Here is a 17152-nt window from a genome sequence, read left to right as displayed (position 1 = left end):
AATACTTAAAAGCAAAAGGAAGACAAGAAGGCATTTTTGTAGATGTAAATCACCCACACAGCTCCTCCTTTTTTTTTTGAGATGGAGTTTCACTCGTCGCCCAGGTTGGAGTACAATGGCACAATCTCAGCTCACTGCAACCTCCGCCTCCTGGTTTCAAGCGATTCTCCTGCCTCAGCCTCCTAAGTAGCTGGGATTATAAGCACCCGCCACCATGCTCGGCTAATTTTTGTATTTTTCATAGAGACGGGGTTTCACCATGTTGGCCAGGTTGGTCTCCAACTCCTGACCTTGTGATCTGCCTGCCTTGGCCTCCCAAAGTGCTGGGATTACAGGCGTGAGCCACCGCGCCGGCCCCAGCTCCTCTTTTAATAGCAGGCAGGACCCGTGGAATGCATCCTTGAGCCTGCCCGTCTTCTACCTGCCAGCTCCGCGCACCATGGCCATGTCACTCCACTTCTCACAGGGATGGCAGGGAGCCTGCAGGCCCTTCTGCTCTCATGAGGGAGTTGCCAACATCTCCGAGGGAACTCCCAGGACAGGGTGCGACCCAGCCCGCCCTGGGGTCCTTCCCACCCACCACCAGCAAGTAGAAGACAGCAGAGCCGACACCAACTACGCTTCGGTGTAGAAACGGAAGGAAATGAGCTTGCCAGGGGACAAAGCTCCATTGTCCGTCCCCTTCTCACCTGGGGCAGCTTCCTGCCCAAAGCGGACCCGCCTGAGCCAGAAGCTGCAAGGCACAGACCTGAACCTTCCCCCCAGAAGGATCCAGACCCCAGACCCAGGCGGCCTCCCTGGGCCCACATGGGGGGCTCCAGGCTCAGGACCTGGCCCCGGAGGGGCTCCCCTGGATCTTCCAGAACTCTTAGGGGCATCACAAACAGGGTGGACCTGCTCGAATCCCTCTCACTGAAGCAGCAACAACAGTGGCCATGACAGGTCTGTTCACATGGGCTTCACGTCCTTCCCCTCCTTCCGGCTTCACATTCGCCAGCAGGTCCAGTCAGCACAAAAGCGTGCTTGGGGGCCCAGAGGAGACAGAAACGAGGGTGGCCAAGCGCACCCACCACGCCTGCACACACACTGCACACATGGCCCCAGTGCCCCCGCCACACCCGTGCACATGCCTGCACACACACACGGCCCTGAGTGCATCCACTGCACCTGTGCACACACACGGCTCCAAGTACACCCACCGCGCCTTTAATCCCAGTTACTGGGGAGGCTGAGGCAGGAGAATCGCTTGAACCTGGGAGGTGGAGGCTGCAGTGAGCCGAGATCGTGCCATTGCACTCCAGCCTGGGTGACAGAGTAAGGCTCTGTCTCAAAACAAACAAACAAATAAACCAATGTGAAAATATCCTTAGAAAGAAAGAAAGTGCTTGGGAGTTTGACAGGACAACAACTCACATTCAGAAAGAATCAGGAGAAACATCCTTTGAAAAGCAACGGAAAGAGCAGTGCTGGTCTTACCTGAGCGCCCCTGGAGTAGGACCTGAAGATGGTGCAGAACCGGCCCTGGCCCGACGTGTCCCTGAAACATACGGGGAGGGGAGGGGCCGGGACTGTGGTTCCTGCGAGAGGCTCACCTCCTGCCTTCCTCTGCCGACCCACCTGGATGTCCTGAGGGGAGTGGGGTGGCCAGGACAGGTGCCAGTGGGGCTGTGCTAAGAGGCTTTGTCTGCACAGGTCACAGCAGCCTGGCGCCGTGCCGCTGAGCCGGGCAGGCAGCAGAAGGGGCCCCCGCCCACCTGGGGAGTGAGCAAGCTCCCCACGTGAGCCTGGGAGCTCCAGGAGACCGTCCTGCCAGGCTGGGGAGCCCTAACCCTGTGGACATTCACGTCTCATCAACGCTGACGTTCTGGGAAATGCTTTATTTTTCTTTTTTGAGAGAGAGTCTCGTTCTGTCACCCAGGCTGGAGTGCAGTGGCGTGATGTCAGCTCACTGCAACTTCTGCCTCCCGGGTTCAAGTGACTCTCCTGCCTCAGCCTCCTGAGTGGCTGGGACTACAGGTGCCTGCCACCACACCTGGCTAATTTTTGTATTTTTAGTAGAGACGGGGTTTCACCATGTTGGCCAGGCTGGTCTCGGACTCCTGACCTCAGGTGATCCGCCTGCCTCGGCCTCCCAAAGTGCTGGGATGACAGGCGTGAGCCACTGCGCCCGGCCAGGAAATGCTCTTTAAGGTGAAGCCGACAGAAGTGGAGGGAAGGGGCCCACAGCCACCATGGAATCAGGTCTTCTGGGGCAGAAGGGGAGCTGGGATCTCTAGGGACACAGTGGCCAGACTGTCTTTCGCCTCTTGGAGTAAAATCCCTTCTATGTTTAAATAGGGGCTGTGTAAGTGGCTCTTCCAAGTGAAGTGTGAACAGGACACTTTTCTGTTTCTCTAAGGGTTCTGTTCTCCCTTCGGCATTCGTGTCCTCACCCAGGAACTGAAGTGCCGCAGCCCCAACTCACCAGAGCTCCAGCTTCACGCGCCGGCCGTCCAGCAGGATGGTGGTGGTCTTGTAGTCGATCCCTGCGAGGAAGCACAGGGCGCTGAGGGGACGTGCCACTCCTGGAGCGAGCTCCCACAAGACCAGCTTCAGCCACCGGCCTCCCAGGGCCGAGACCCACACAGCAGAAGTGGAGAAGCAGCTCTCCCACACTCAGCCAGTGAGGCAGGGGGCAATCTCGGGGCTCTGGCCCAGCAACCCAGGCCTGCCCACTTCTACACACAGGCCACGGGCAGGGCAGGGCAGGGCAGGAGCATGGTCCATACAGGGTCAGGCCATCGGGCCCCACAGCCCAGCAGGCCAGGGGCACGGCTTGCCTGAAACGGCGTCCCCCCTGTGGCCTGCGCTGGGTGCAAGGCACAGGGCCTCTCCCTCAGAGGGCACTGGGCAAAGGCAGGGCGTGGACTCCAGTGTGCCTGGAGAAAGGGTAGTGCCTTATTTCCACCCTGACCTACTTCGTATGCATTTTGAAGTTGAATTCTCGAAGGCGAATGTATTTCCAAGTCTCGGCTTCCTGCAGCCCAGGAACTGACAAGTTTGGTGTTAGGGAGGGCCAAACAAGTTTAAAAATGCTGCTTCTGGCCAGGCGTGGTGGCTCACACCTGTAATCCCGGCACTTTGGGAGGCCGAGGCAGGCAGATCATGAGGTCAGGAGTTTGAGAGCAGCCTGACCAACATAGTGAAACCCCGTCTCTACTAAAAATACAAAAAATTAGCCAGGCGTGGTGGTGGGCACCTTTAATCCCAGCTACTCGGGAGGCTGAGGCAGGAGAATCACTTGAAGCTAGGAAGTGGAGGCTGCAGTGAGCCGAGATCATGCCACTGTACTCCTGCCCGGGTGACAGTGCTCAAAAAATAAATAAATAAATAAATGAATAAATAAATAAAATGCTGCTTCTCAGGACTCCGGACTGATCTCAGACAGCCACCAGCCTGCCTGCCACGTTGGTGTTTTTTTTTTTTGTTTTTTTTATTGAGACAGAGTCTTGCTCAGTCGCCCAGGCTGGAGTGTAGTGGTGCGATCTCTGGTCACTGCAAGCTCCGCCTCCCGGGTTTACGCCATTATCCAGCCTCAGCCTCCTGAGTAGCTGGAACTACAGGCACCCACCACCACGCCTGGATAATTTTTTGTATTTTTAGTAGAGGTGGGGTTTCACCGTGTTAGCCAGAATGGTCTCGATCTCCTGACCTCGTGATCTGCCCGCCTCGGCCTCCCAAAGTGCTAGGATTACAGGTGTGAGCCACTGCGCCCAGCCTTTTTTTTTTTTTTTTTGAGATGGAGTCTCACTTTGTCGCCCAGGCTGCAGTGCAGTGTCACAATCTCGGGTCACTACAACCTCCACCTCCCGGGTTCAAGCGATTCTCCTGCCTCGGCCTCCCGAGTAGCTGGGATTACAGGTGCCCACCACCACAGCCGGCTAATTTTTGTAATTTTAGTAGAGATGGGGTTTTGCCATGTTGGCCAGGCTGGTCACAAATTCCTCACCTCAGGTGATTCGCCCGCCTTGGCCTCCCAAAGTGCTGGGAATACAGGCCTGAGCCACTGTGCCCGGCCCACATCACATCATTACTTTTTATTTCCTTACAGTTTTATGGGAAAAGGTCAGTCCAAGAGAAATTGAAAGGAGCAGACAGTTCTGGACACTTAACGCAGGCACGACATCTTAAACAGGCTCTGGGCCCTCTGGAAACTTTCCAGAAACTTCTACCTTTAGGGCTCAGCCCCTTCCCCCACCTTAGAAACACCATTCACGTTTTATCTTTTTATGACACTTTCTCCAAGGGGCTTGGAAACGGGCACTTTTTAAACCTAAGCAATGCCCTCCCAAAGAGCGCACCTGCACAGTGTGCTTGTGTGTGTCTGTGCGCATCTGTCTCTCCGTGCGGGGCCCAGCCCCGAAAGCCAACCACGTGGTCTCTCTGCCTACGGCACCCTTCTTCAGGCATCAGTGCTCCCACCCACACCATCCTTCTGCCTGACCAACCCCTACGTGTACACCAAAGGCTGTTCTCATGCATCGAAGGACACCATCAACAGACAGAAAAATGCAACCCAGAGATGGAGGGAAATGTCTGCAGATCACGCATCTCCTAGGGACTGATCTCCAGACTCCACAAATAATTCCAACTCAACAACAGAAAACCAAACGTCCCAATTTTAGGATGGACGGATGGTCTCTCTCGGGTCCTTGTTTCCAAGACAAGAAGGAACAATGGTTGTGCCAAAAGGGCCACAGCTGTGAGCAGCCCATGACTGCAGGAGCTGCACCCAATGTGTACCCAGGGACAACGCCATTAAGCAGTTCATCAGGATGTGACAGAGTTAGCAGTTCACCATCGGGACGAGGTAGAGTTAGGCAGTTCACCATCGGGATGCAGTAGAGGCCGCAGCCCTTGGAGACATTCTGGAAGCATCTGTGCCGACTATGTGCTTCCCGAGCTGTGTGTGAAGCTGAGTCACCACCCCAGTGGTGCCCTTCACAGCAAGCCAGTCAGGAATCCTGCTCAAGTCCAGGGCTATGCACGTCACCCAAGTCTGGACCTGGGTGTTGCCCACGACTCCCACTAAGGCCCACATAAGGAGCTGAGTCCTTAAGGACTAAAGACAAACTATCCTCTGGGGAAAAAAATATGGAAATTATACTTTAAAAAAAGCGCAAAGGACTTGAATAGACATTTCCCCAAAGAAGAAAAACCGACGACCAAGAAGCAGTGAAAGGGCATTCCACATCATCGTTCAGCAGAGAAACCCATCCAAGCCACCACCACACCACGACCCAGCCTCTCAGAAAAGGGCAACTGGCAGCAAGTGCCGGCCAGAGCGCAGAAGCCGGGCCCTCCATCCGCTGAGTGTGCTGCGTGCTGCTGCACTGTGCTCTTGATTCTACAGGTGAGGGCGGCTGTCCCTGCTCTTGATCCTACAGGCGAGGGCGGCTGTCCCTGCCCTTGATTCTACAGGTGAGGGCGGCTGTCCTGTGCACACTCACAAGTGAAACAACACTCTTCAGGGAGGACCCGCGCTCAGGCCATCCACACCCTTCCCACACCTCCCTCCTCCCACAGTTCTGTGAAGCAGGGACACATGGACGGAGAGGCCTTGGTCCTTTTGGTCCTGGCTGTTACAGCCCCCACGAGGCTGACTGGAGAGGCCAAAGTTGGACACCACGATTGCCACAAAGGGCATAGCTGCTTCTCCTCAACGGTCACCTCCACGTGCCAATGTGGCCAAGCAGGCGGGCGCCAGCAACACCCGCAAGACGGATGCCGATGGCCCGGGGACTCCCCTAGGCCACCCCTAGATGGCGCCATGGCCCAGGGCCGCCAGGAGCCATGGCTGCTGCAAAAGGGGCGGGGGCACCGGGAAAAGCCTGGGGACCGCGTCAGCCACCCACAGAGCCGGGGCCTCTAGAGCACCTTGCTCTTGAATCAGAGGCGGCTCTGGGATGCTCCTCCCACTGGGTGTCTGCGTCCCACCCATTCCACAGGCTTCACACCTGGCTGCCCACAGTGCGCGTCAGAACAGGATTCTCAGCAACAGTGAAGAGGAAAAGTTTAAGAAGACTATGAAACAACGTCCCCATGGATACCATTTAGACACAAACAGCGGCCTGTTCTCTAAGCACGGTTAGCCGAGTGTCTTGTTCCCAGCAAGCCACAGCCACCGACCACACGGAGCCCTCTGACCACACAGGGCCCCAGGATGTCGCTCTAGAAAAGGTCTGGACTCTCAGAGGAGGGACAGGTGTCAGGATCCTGGGGAGGGGGCCCTTGGCCTAGAAGGTCTCAATTATCCAGGCAGGGTCAGGGCAAGTGGGTGACAGGGTGGGGCAGGGCGGGGCAGAGGGAGGAGCTCCTGGAGGCACAGAGCAGTGACCCGGGAGAGGCCTGGAGCCCACGCTGGGGGACGGCGCAGGGGCAGGGGCAGTGGGCTCCGGCTGCAGAGCTCAACACCACCCCATAAGGGGGTCCCTAGGTATCAGCTGTGACATATTCTCTCGGTGTGCTGTTCATTTTTACCTCCTGTTGAAATGTCTTTTCAAAAATAAGCTAAGCTAATACCCGGTTCAGTGAAAAGGCAAGGGCGCCAGTGAGGGTCAGCTGCTCCCTGCAGGCCCACTGAAGCCTCACGCAGCACCAGCAACTCCTGCCATCCTTCCCCCTGCTTCCCTCCTCATCTGCTAGGCGCCACAGACCTTGCTCACCACCTCAGGTTTACTGTTCCCAATAAACCTCTTGTTCATCTAGCCCCAGCCAGGCGCTGCCTCTTAGCCGACCTGAACACAACCCCACGAGACACACGGCACTGTCCTGGTCAGAGCCGGCTCCACAGGACAGGCGCTCTGACCTCAGGAGACAGAGGCAGGAAGGTCAGAACACCTGTCCTGCCACCAGAGCAAGCCACCGGCGCCTGGGCTGCTGGTTCTGTTTACCGCACAGGGTGCCGCTTCCCCACCAGTTACAGGAGACCAAGTCTCAGCAAGCGGACTCCCAGCTGGGCTGGTGTGAGGCAACATCTGGCCCTGGCCTGGCACCCGAGGCACCAGGCCGGTGCCGTTCACATCCCCACCCTCCTGTGGGACCCATTCTGTTTTCTAAAAGCTTTTAAGGCATGTTCTTTGACCACATTGTTCTGGGTGGTCTTTTTCGTACTCTATGGCCCTTGCAGTCTGGAGACACATCCTGACGTGCCTCAGTTCCCCCCTCCAGGCACACAGCTCCCGCCCTCCATCCTGAGCCGCGCCAGCCAGGGTAACCTCTGCAGGGACCGCCCAGTTGTTTTTTAATCTCTTTTTGTTCTATTTTCTGGGAGATGTCCTCAACTTTCTTTTCTAGCCCTTCTATGGCTTTTGAAAAATGTGCTGCTTATTTATAATTTCTAAAAGCTCCTTCCGGTGCTCTGAGCATTCCCCTCTGGCAGCGTCCGGCTCTTCAATCGTGGATGCGGTATCTCTGATGACGCCAATGGTAAGATGTCCTTCCCTGAGCTCTTTTCCTGCCTGTCTGGGTCTTTCCTCACATTCTGGTGACCCTCAAGGACAGACCCTAGCCAGGAAGGTGGTGACTCTGGCTTCTAAGTTGGGGCTCTCGGCGGCGTCTCATGGCCGCTTCTTTTGGGCTGACGGTTATCCTGCCATTATCCTGCCATGGGCTCCCATCTGCACACCAGGGGGCCCCGAGTTCCCAGGCAAGGAGGGGCTTGCTCAGGCCACCAGCTCCCCGCCACCCTGTCCCCCGCCATGCCCAGTGGTGTCTGGTGTCCACGACTCAATTTTCCCAGAGAATAAACCTCCTGTGCTCCCTGCTGGGAACCACACCAGGCACTGCCCTGACCTCCCCTTCCCCTCGCATGGCATTCCAAGCAGCTCGCATGGCCCCTCACCCAGCCGCGGCAGCACCGCTGTTCCCAAACCATCACCTCTCTCACCTATCAGTCCACGTTTTTATTTTTATTTTTTGAGAAGGGGTCTCGTTCTGTCACCCAGGCTGGAGTGCAGTGGCACGATCTCGGCTCACTGCAAGCTCCGCCTTCCGGGTTCACGCCATTCTCCTGCCTCCAACTCCTGGGCTCACGTGCTCCTCATACCTGAGCCTCCTGAGTAGCTGGGACTACAGGTGTGCACCACCACACCTGGCTAATTTGATACCTTTTGTACAGTCAGGGGTCTCACTGTGTTGCCCAGGCTGGTCTTGAGCTCCTGGGCTCAAGCAATCTGCCCACCTTGACCTCCCAAAGTGCTGGGATGACAGGTATGAGCCGCCACACAACTGCAGCACAATCTCGGCTCATGGCAACCTCCACCTTCCGGGTTCAAGTGATTCTTGTGCCTCTGCCTCCCAAGGAGTGGGGACTACAGGTGCCCGCCACCATGCCCAGCTAATTTTTTTGTATTTTTAGTAGAGATGGGGTTTTACCATGTTGGCTAGGCTTGTCTCGAACTCCTGACCTCAAGTGATCCGCCTGCCTCGGCCTCCCAAAGTGCTGGGATTACAGGTGTGAGCCACCATGGCCAGCCGAGTTTCATTCTTTTCAGGATGGTAAAGGGAATGCCACAACCATTTGTCTAGAAGGGGCCTGGGTCTGATGGCGCTGAGGGCCACAGATTGGCAGCCTGAAGCCAGCATCCTGGGCCTCCCAGGTTTGGCACAGCACCTAGCCCTTCAGGATCAAGCAAGGACAGAGGACCAGGTGGGAGCTAAGCAGGCTCAGGAGTGATAAGGTTTGGCTGTGTCCCCACCCAAATCTCACCTTGACTAATCCCCACAGGTTGAGGGCGGGGTCAGGTGGACATAATTAAATCACGGGGGCGGTTTCCCCCATACTGTTCTTGCGAGGGTAAGTGAGTTCTCCCGACACCTGATGGTTTTAGAAGGGGCTTCCCCCTTCACTCGGCACTCATTCTCTCTCCAGCTGCCCTGTGTGAGGTACCTTCCGCCATGACTGTAAGTTTCCTGAGGCCTCCGCAGCCTTGCGGAACTGTGAGTCAATTAAACCTCTTTTCTTTACAAATGACCCAGTCTGGGGTATTTCTTCCTAGCAGCGTGAGAACAGGCGAGTACATGGGAGTGGAGGCCGCCCAGGAAAGTGTGGAGGGAGGTGGGGATGGGCACAGCACGTTGCCTGGCTGCAGACTCAGGCACCCTTCAGAGGGGGTCTCACAGCATCAACCTGAAAACAGGCAGTGGAGGGGGAGGAAGGGGTCTGAAAATGTCACTGAGGCGTCCTGCTTTACCAGGTGCGACTTCGTTTTCTTTTTTCTTTTTTGTCTGCTTTACCAGGTGCGACTTTGTTTACTTTTCTTTTTTTTTTTTTTTTTTTGAGACGGAGTCTCGCTCTGTCGCCCAGGCTGGAGTGCAGTGGCATGATCTCAGCTCACTGCAAGCTCCGCCTTCCGGGTTCCCGCCATTCTCCTGCCTCAGCCTCCCGAGTAGCTGGGACTACAGGCGCCCACCACCGCGCCCGCCTAATTTTTTTGTATTTTTGGTAGAGACGGGGTTTCACCGTGCTCTCGATCTCCTGACCTTGTGATCCACCCGCCTCGGCCTCCCAAAGTGCTGGGATTACAGGCGTGAGTCACCGCGCCTGGCCCCCCCCCACTTTTCTTTTTTTGAGATGGAGTTTCACTCTCGTTGCCCAGGCCAGAGTGTGGTGGCGCAATATCAGCTCACTGCAACCTCCACCTCCCATGTTCAAGTGATTCTCCTGCCTCAGCCTCCCGAGTAGCTGGGATTACAGGCACCCACCACCATGCCCAGCTAATTTTTTTTTTTTTGTATTTTTAGTAGAGATGGGGTTTCACCATGTTGGCCAGGCTGGTCTCAAACTCCTGACCTCAGGTTATCCACCCACCTCGGCCTCCCAAAGTGCTGGGATGACAGGCGTGAGCCACCGTGCCCAGGCGACTTTGTTTTCAACAGTCATCAATGTCCTGGTGGTCTGGGGAGTGGACGTGGCACCTATGCCCCTGCCCGTGGAGGCTGATCTTCCCAGGGACTGTCAGCAGAGTTGCTGTAAGGCAGCCGAGGAAGGCTGGCTGCTGAGCCTGCGTACTACCCCCGGCTCGGGAGTGGGACCCTCGGCCACCTGAGTGGAGGTTCCTTGGCTCACGTGGCAGTCTGTCTGTCGAGGCCAGCCTGCCACCAACAGCCATGTTCCTGCAGGGCACAGTGCAGGGGCTGTTTGCTGCTGAGTTGCTAGCATGGGACTCTGCAGACAGGATTAAGGTGCGCAATCTCGAGGTGGGAGATTATCCAGGATTATCTGGGTGGGGCTAATTAACTACGTGAGTCCTTAACTGCCTTTCCTGGCTGAGCTACAGATGAGATAGAAGGAAAGTCAAAGCATGAGAGGGACCTCACCCGCCATTGCTGGCTCTGCAGATGAGCAAGGGCCCTCCGTGAACAACGCAGGCAGCCTGGAGAAGCTGGGAAAGGCTTGGCTCGCACTCAGCAAGGTGCTACTGCCAGTCCTACCACCAGCAAGAACAGAATTCTGCCAGCCTCCCAATGAGCAAGAGAGCATCTTCCTCTAGGGCCTGCAAAAAGCAAAGCCCCAGCCAACACCATGACTTCAGCCCAGGGAAACCCACACTGGACCGAGGACCGAGAGGACCATGTGTCAGCCAACACCATGACTTCAGCCCAGGGAAACCCACACTGGACCGAGGACCGAGAGGACCATGTGACAGCCAATACCATGACTTCAGCCCAGGGAAACCCACACTGGACCGAGGACCGAGAGGACCATGTGTCAGCCAACACCTTGACTTCAGCCCAGGGAAACCCACACTGGATGGAGGACCGAGAGGGCCATGTGTCAGCCAACACCATGACTTCAGCCCAGGGAAACCCACACTGGATGGAGGACCGAGAGGGCCATGTGTCAGCCAACACCATGACTTCAGCCCAGGGAAACCCACACTGGACGGAGGACCGAGAGGGCCATGTGACAGCCAACACCTTGACTTCAGCCCAGGGAAACCCACACTGGACCGAGGACCGAGAGGACCATGTGTCAGCCAACACCATGACTTCAGCCCAGGGAAACCCACACTGGATGGAGGACCGAGAGGGCCATGTGTCAGCCAACACCTTGACTTCAGCCCAGGGAAACCCACACTGGATGGAGGACCGAGAGGACCATGTGTCAGCCAACACCATGACTTCAGCCCAGGGAAACCCACACTGGACGGAGGACCGAGAGGACCATGTGTCAGCCAACACCATGACTTCAGCCCAGGGAAACCCACACTGGACGGAGGACCGAGAGGGCCATGTGTCAGCCAACACCATGACTTCAGCCCAGGGAAACCCACACTGGACCGAGGACCGAGAGGACCATGTGACAGCCAACACCATGACTTCAGCCCAGGGAAACCCACACTGGACGGAGGACCGAGAGGACCATGTGACAGCCAACACCATGACTTCAGCCCAGGGAAACCCACACTGGATGGAGGACCGAGAGGACCATGTGACAGCCAACACCATGACTTCAGCCCAGGGAAACCCACACTGGACCGAGGACCGAGAGGACCATGTGACAGCCAACACCATGACTTCAGCCCAGGGAAACCCACACTGGATGGAGGACCGAGAGGACCATGTGACAGCCAACACCATGACTTCAGCCCAGGGAAACCCACACTGGATGGAGGACCGAGAGGACCATGTGACAGCCAACACCATGACTTCAGCCCAGGGAAACCCACAGTGGATGGAGGACCGAGAGGACCATGTGACAGCTAACACCATGACTTCAGCCCAGGGAAACCCACACTGGATGGAGGACCGAGAGGACCATGTGACAGCCAACACCATGACTTCAGCCCAGGGAAACCCACACTGGACGGAGGACCGAGAGGACCATGTGACAGCCAACACCATGACTTCAGCCCAGGGAAACCCACACTGGACCGAGGACCGAGAGGACCATGTGACAGCCAACACCTTGACTTCAGCCCAGGGAAACCCACACTGGATGGAGGACCGAGAGGGCCATGTGTCAGCCAACACCTTGACTTCAGCCCAGGGAAACCCACACTGGATGGAGGACCGAGAGGGCCATGTGTCAGCCAACACCTTGACTTCAGCCCAGGGAAACCCACACTGGACGGAGGACCGAGAGGACCATGTGACAGCCAACACCTTGACTTCAGCCCAGGGAAACCCACACTGGACGGAGGACCGAGAGGACCATGTGACAGCCAACACCATGACTTCAGCCCAGGGAAACCCACACTGGACGGAGGACCGAGAGGACCATGTGACAGCCAACACCATGACTTCAGCCCAGGGAAACCCACACTGGACCGAGGACCGAGAGGACCATGTGTCAGCCAACACCATGACTTCAGCCCAGGGAAACCCACACTGGACCGAGGACCGAGAGGACCATGTGTCAGCCAACACCATGACTTCAGCCCAGGGAAACCCACACTGGACGGAGGACCGAGAGGGCCATGTGTCAGCCAACACCATGACTTCAGCCCAGGGAAACCCACACTGGACCGAGGACCGAGAGGACCATGTGTCAGCCAACACCATGACTTCAGCCCAGGGAAACCCACACTGGACCGAGGACCGAGAGGACCATGTGACAGCCAACACCATGACTTCAGCCCAGGGAAACCCACACTGGACCGAGGACCGAGAGGACCATGTGTCAGCCAACACCTTGACTTCAGTCCAGGGAAACCCACACTGGACCGAGGACCGAGAGGACCATGTGACAGCCAACACCTTGACTTCAGCCCAGGGAAACCCACACTGGATGGAGGACCGAGAGGGCCATGTGTCAGCCAACACCTTGACTTCAGCCCAGGGAAACCCACACTGGATGGAGGACCGAGAGGGCCATGTGTCAGCCAACACCTTGACTTCAGCCCAGGGAAACCCACACTGGATGGAGGACCGAGAGGACCATGTGACAGCCAACACCTTGACTTCAGCCCAGGGAAACCCACACTGGACGGAGGACCGAGAGGACCATGTGACAGCCAACACCATGACTTCAGCCCAGGGAAACCCACACTGGACGGAGGACCGAGAGGACCATGTGACAGCCAACACCATGACTTCAGCCCAGGGAAACCCACACTGGACCGAGGACCGAGAGGACCATGTGTCAGCCAACACCATGACTTCAGCCCAGGGAAACCCACACTGGACCGAGGACCGAGAGGACCATGTGTCAGCCAACACCATGACTTCAGCCCAGGGAAACCCACACTGGACGGAGGACCGAGAGGGCCATGTGTCAGCCAACACCATGACTTCAGCCCAGGGAAACCCACACTGGACCGAGGACCGAGAGGACCATGTGTCAGCCAACACCATGACTTCAGCCCAGGGAAACCCACACTGGACCGAGGACCGAGAGGACCATGTGACAGCCAACACCATGACTTCAGCCCAGGGAAACCCACACTGGACCGAGGACCGAGAGGACCATGTGTCAGCCAACACCTTGACTTCAGTCCAGGGAAACCCACACTGGACGGAGGACCGAGAGGACCATGTGTCAGCCAACACCATGACTTCAGCCCAGGGAAACCCACACTGGACCGAGGACCGAGAGGACCATGTGTCAGCCAACACCATGACTTCAGCCCAGGGAAACCCACACTGGACCGAGGACCGAGAGGACCATGTGACAGCCAACACCATGACTTCAGCCCAGGGAAACCCACACTGGACCGAGGACCGAGAGGACCATGTGTCAGCCAACACCATGACTTCAGCCCAGGGAAACCCACACTGGACGGAGGACCGAGAGGGCCATGTGTCAGCCAACACCATGACTTCAGCCCAGGGAAACCCACACTGGACCGAGGACCGAGAGGGCCATGTGTCAGCCAACACCATGACTTCAGCCCAGGGAAACCCACACTGGACCGAGGACCGAGAGGACCATGTGACAGCCAACACCATGACTTCAGCCCAGGGAAACCCACACTGGACCGAGGACCGAGAGGACCATGTGTCAGCCAACACCTTGACTTCAGCCCAGGGAAACCCACACTGGACGGAGGACCGAGAGGACCATGTGTCAGCCAACACCATGACTTCAGCCCAGGGAAACCCACACTGGACCGAGGACCGAGAGGACCATGTGTCAGCCAACACCATGACTTCAGCCCAGGGAAACCCACACTGGACCGAGGACCGAGAGGACCATGTGACAGCCAACACCATGACTTCAGCCCAGGGAAACCCACACTGGACCGAGGACCGAGAGGACCATGTGACAGCCAACACCATGACTTCAGCCCAGGGAAACCCACACTGGACCGAGGACCGAGAGGACCATGTGACAGCCAACACCATGACTTCAGCCCAGGGAAACCCACACTGGATGGAGGACCGAGAGGGCCATGTGTCAGCCAACACCATGACTTCAGCCCAGGGAAACCCACACTGGATGGAGGACCGAGAGGGCCATGTGTCAGCCAACACCATGACTTCAGCCCAGGGAAACCCACACTGGATGGAGAACCGAGAGGGCCATGTGTCAGCCAACACCATGACTTCAGCCCAGGGAAACCCACACTGGATGGAGGACCGAGAGGGCCATGTGTCAGCCAACACCATGACTTCAGCCCAGGGAAACCCACGCTGGATGGAGGACCGAGAGGGCCATGTGTCAGCCAACACCATGACTTCAGCCCAGGGAAACCCACGCTGGATGGAGGACCGAGAGGACCATGTGTCAGCCAACACCATGACTTCAGCCCAGGGAAACCCACGCTGGATGGAGGACCGAGAGGGCCATGTGTCAGCCAACACCATGACTTCAGCCCAGGGAAACCCACGCTGGATGGAGGACCGAGAGGGCCATGTGTCAGCCAACACCTTGACTTCAGCCCAGGGAAACCCACGCTGGATGGAGGACCGAGAGGACCATGTGACAGCCAACACCTTGACTTCAGCCCAGGGAAACCCACACTGGACCGAGGACCGAGAGGACCATGTGTCAGCCAACACCATGACTTCAGCCCAGGGAAACCCACACTGGACGGAGGACCGAGAGGGCCATGTGTCAGCCAACACCTTGACTTCAGCCCAGGGAAACCCACACTGGATGGAGGACCGAGAGGACCATGTGTCAGCCAACACCATGACTTCAGCCCAGGGAAACCCACACTGGATGGAGGACCGAGAGGGCCATGTGTCAGCCAACACCATGACTTCAGCCCAGGGAAACCCACACTGGACGGAGGACCGAGAGGGCCATGTGTCAGCCAACACCTTGACTTCAGCCCAGGAAAACCCACACTGGACGGAGGACCGAGAGGACCATGTGACAGCCAACACCTTGACTTCAGCCCAGGGAAACCCACACTGGACCGAGGACCGAGAGGACCATGTGTCAGCCAACACCATGACTTCAGCCCAGGGAAACCCACACTGGATGGAGGACCGAGAGGGCCATGTGTCAGCCAACACCTTGACTTCAGCCCAGGGAAACCCACACTGGATGGAGGACCGAGAGGACCATGTGTCAGCCAACACCATGACTTCAGCCCAGGGAAACCCACACTGGATGGAGGACCGAGAGGACCATGTGTCAGCCAACACCATGACTTCAGCCCAGGGAAACCCACACTGGACGGAGGACCGAGAGGGCCATGTGTCAGCCAACACCATGACTTCAGCCCAGGGAAACCCACACTGGACCGAGGACCGAGAGGACCATGTGACAGCCAACACCATGACTTCAGCCCAGGGAATCCCACACTGGATGGAGGACCGAGAGGACCATGTGACAGCCAACACCATGACTTCAGCCCAGGGAATCCCACACTGCATGGAGGACCGAGAGGACCATGTGACAGCCAACACCATGACTTCAGCCCAGGGAAACCCACACTGGATGGAGGACCGAGAGGACCATGTGACAGCCAACACCATGACTTCAGCCCAGGGAAACCCACACTGGACGGAGGACCGAGAGGACCATGTGACAGCCAACACCATGACTTCAGCCCAGGGAAACCCACACTGGACCGAGGACCGAGAGGACCATGTGACAGCCAACACCATGACTTCAGCCCAGGGAAACCCACACTGGATGGAGGACCGAGAGGACCATGTGACAGCCAACACCATGACTTCAGCCCAGGGAAACCCACACTGGATGGAGGACCGAGAGGACCATGTGACAGCCAACACCATGACTTCAGCCCAGGGAAACCCACACTGGATGGAGGACCGAGAGGACCATGTGACAGCCAACACCATGACTTCAGCCCAGGGAAACCCACACTGGACGGAGGACCGAGAGGACCATGTGACAGCCAACACCATGACTTCAGCCCAGGGAAACCCACACTGGACGGAGGACCGAGAGGACCATGTGACAGCCAACACCATGACTTCAGCCCAGGGAAACCCACACTGGACGGAGGACCGAGAGGACCATGTGACAGCCAACACCATGACTTCAGCCCAGGGAAACCCACACTGGACGGAGGACCGAGAGGACCATGTGACAGCCAACACCATGACTTCAGCCCAGGGAAACCCACACTGGACGGAGGACCGAGAGGACCATGTGACAGCCAACACCATGACTTCAGCCCAGGGAAACCCACACTGGACGGAGGACCGAGAGGACCATGTGACAGCCAACACCATGACTTCAGCCCAGGGAAACCCACACTGGACCGAGGACCGAGAGGACCATGTGACAGCCAACACCTTGACTTCAGCCCAGGGAAACCCACACTGGACGGAGGACCGAGAGGGCCATGTGTCAGCCAACACCTTGACTTCAGCCCAGGGAAACCCACACTGGACGGAGGACCGAGAGGGCCATGTGTCAGCCAACACCTTGACTTCAGCCCAGGGAAACCCACACTGGATGGAGGACCGAGAGGACCATGTGACAGCCAACACCTTGACTTCAGCCCAGGGAAACCCACACTGGATGGAGGACCGAGAGGACCATGTGACAGCCAACACCATGACTTCAGCCCAGGGAAACCCACACTGGATGCAGGACCGAGAGGACCATGTGACAGCCAACACCATGACTTCAGCCCAGGGAAACCCACACTGGACCGAGGACCGAGAGGACCATGTGTCAGCCAACACCATGACTTCAGCCCAGGGAAACCCACACTGGACCGAGGACCGAGAGGACCATGTG

At 57.4% G+C, this 17152-nt stretch overlaps 1 protein-coding gene across 4 annotated transcripts in view; it reads right to left on the bottom strand.

Moving 5' to 3' along the window:
• RAB40C (RAB40C, member RAS oncogene family) overlaps positions 1 to 17152 on the bottom strand; it is a 48794-nt gene that overhangs the window by 9302 nt on the left and 22340 nt on the right. For all 4 annotated transcript variants that reach the window (XM_054533279.1, XM_054533280.1, XM_002825919.4 and 1 more), the window contains 2 exons: positions 2465 to 2525; positions 1477 to 1537 (listed from right to left, as the gene is read on the bottom strand). In XM_054533279.1, coding sequence (XP_054389254.1) covers positions 1477 to 1537; positions 2465 to 2525 — 122 coding nt within the window. The remainder of the gene's footprint in view (positions 1 to 1476; positions 1538 to 2464; positions 2526 to 17152) is intronic.

This window comes from Pongo abelii, chromosome 18 (genome assembly GCF_028885655.2).
Source record: "Pongo abelii isolate AG06213 chromosome 18, NHGRI_mPonAbe1-v2.0_pri, whole genome shotgun sequence".
In the NCBI taxonomy this organism is placed as follows: Eukaryota; Metazoa; Chordata; class Mammalia; order Primates; family Hominidae; genus Pongo; species Pongo abelii.
Note: the sequence above shows the minus strand (reverse complement) of the source record. Positions and strands in the feature narration are given on the sequence as shown.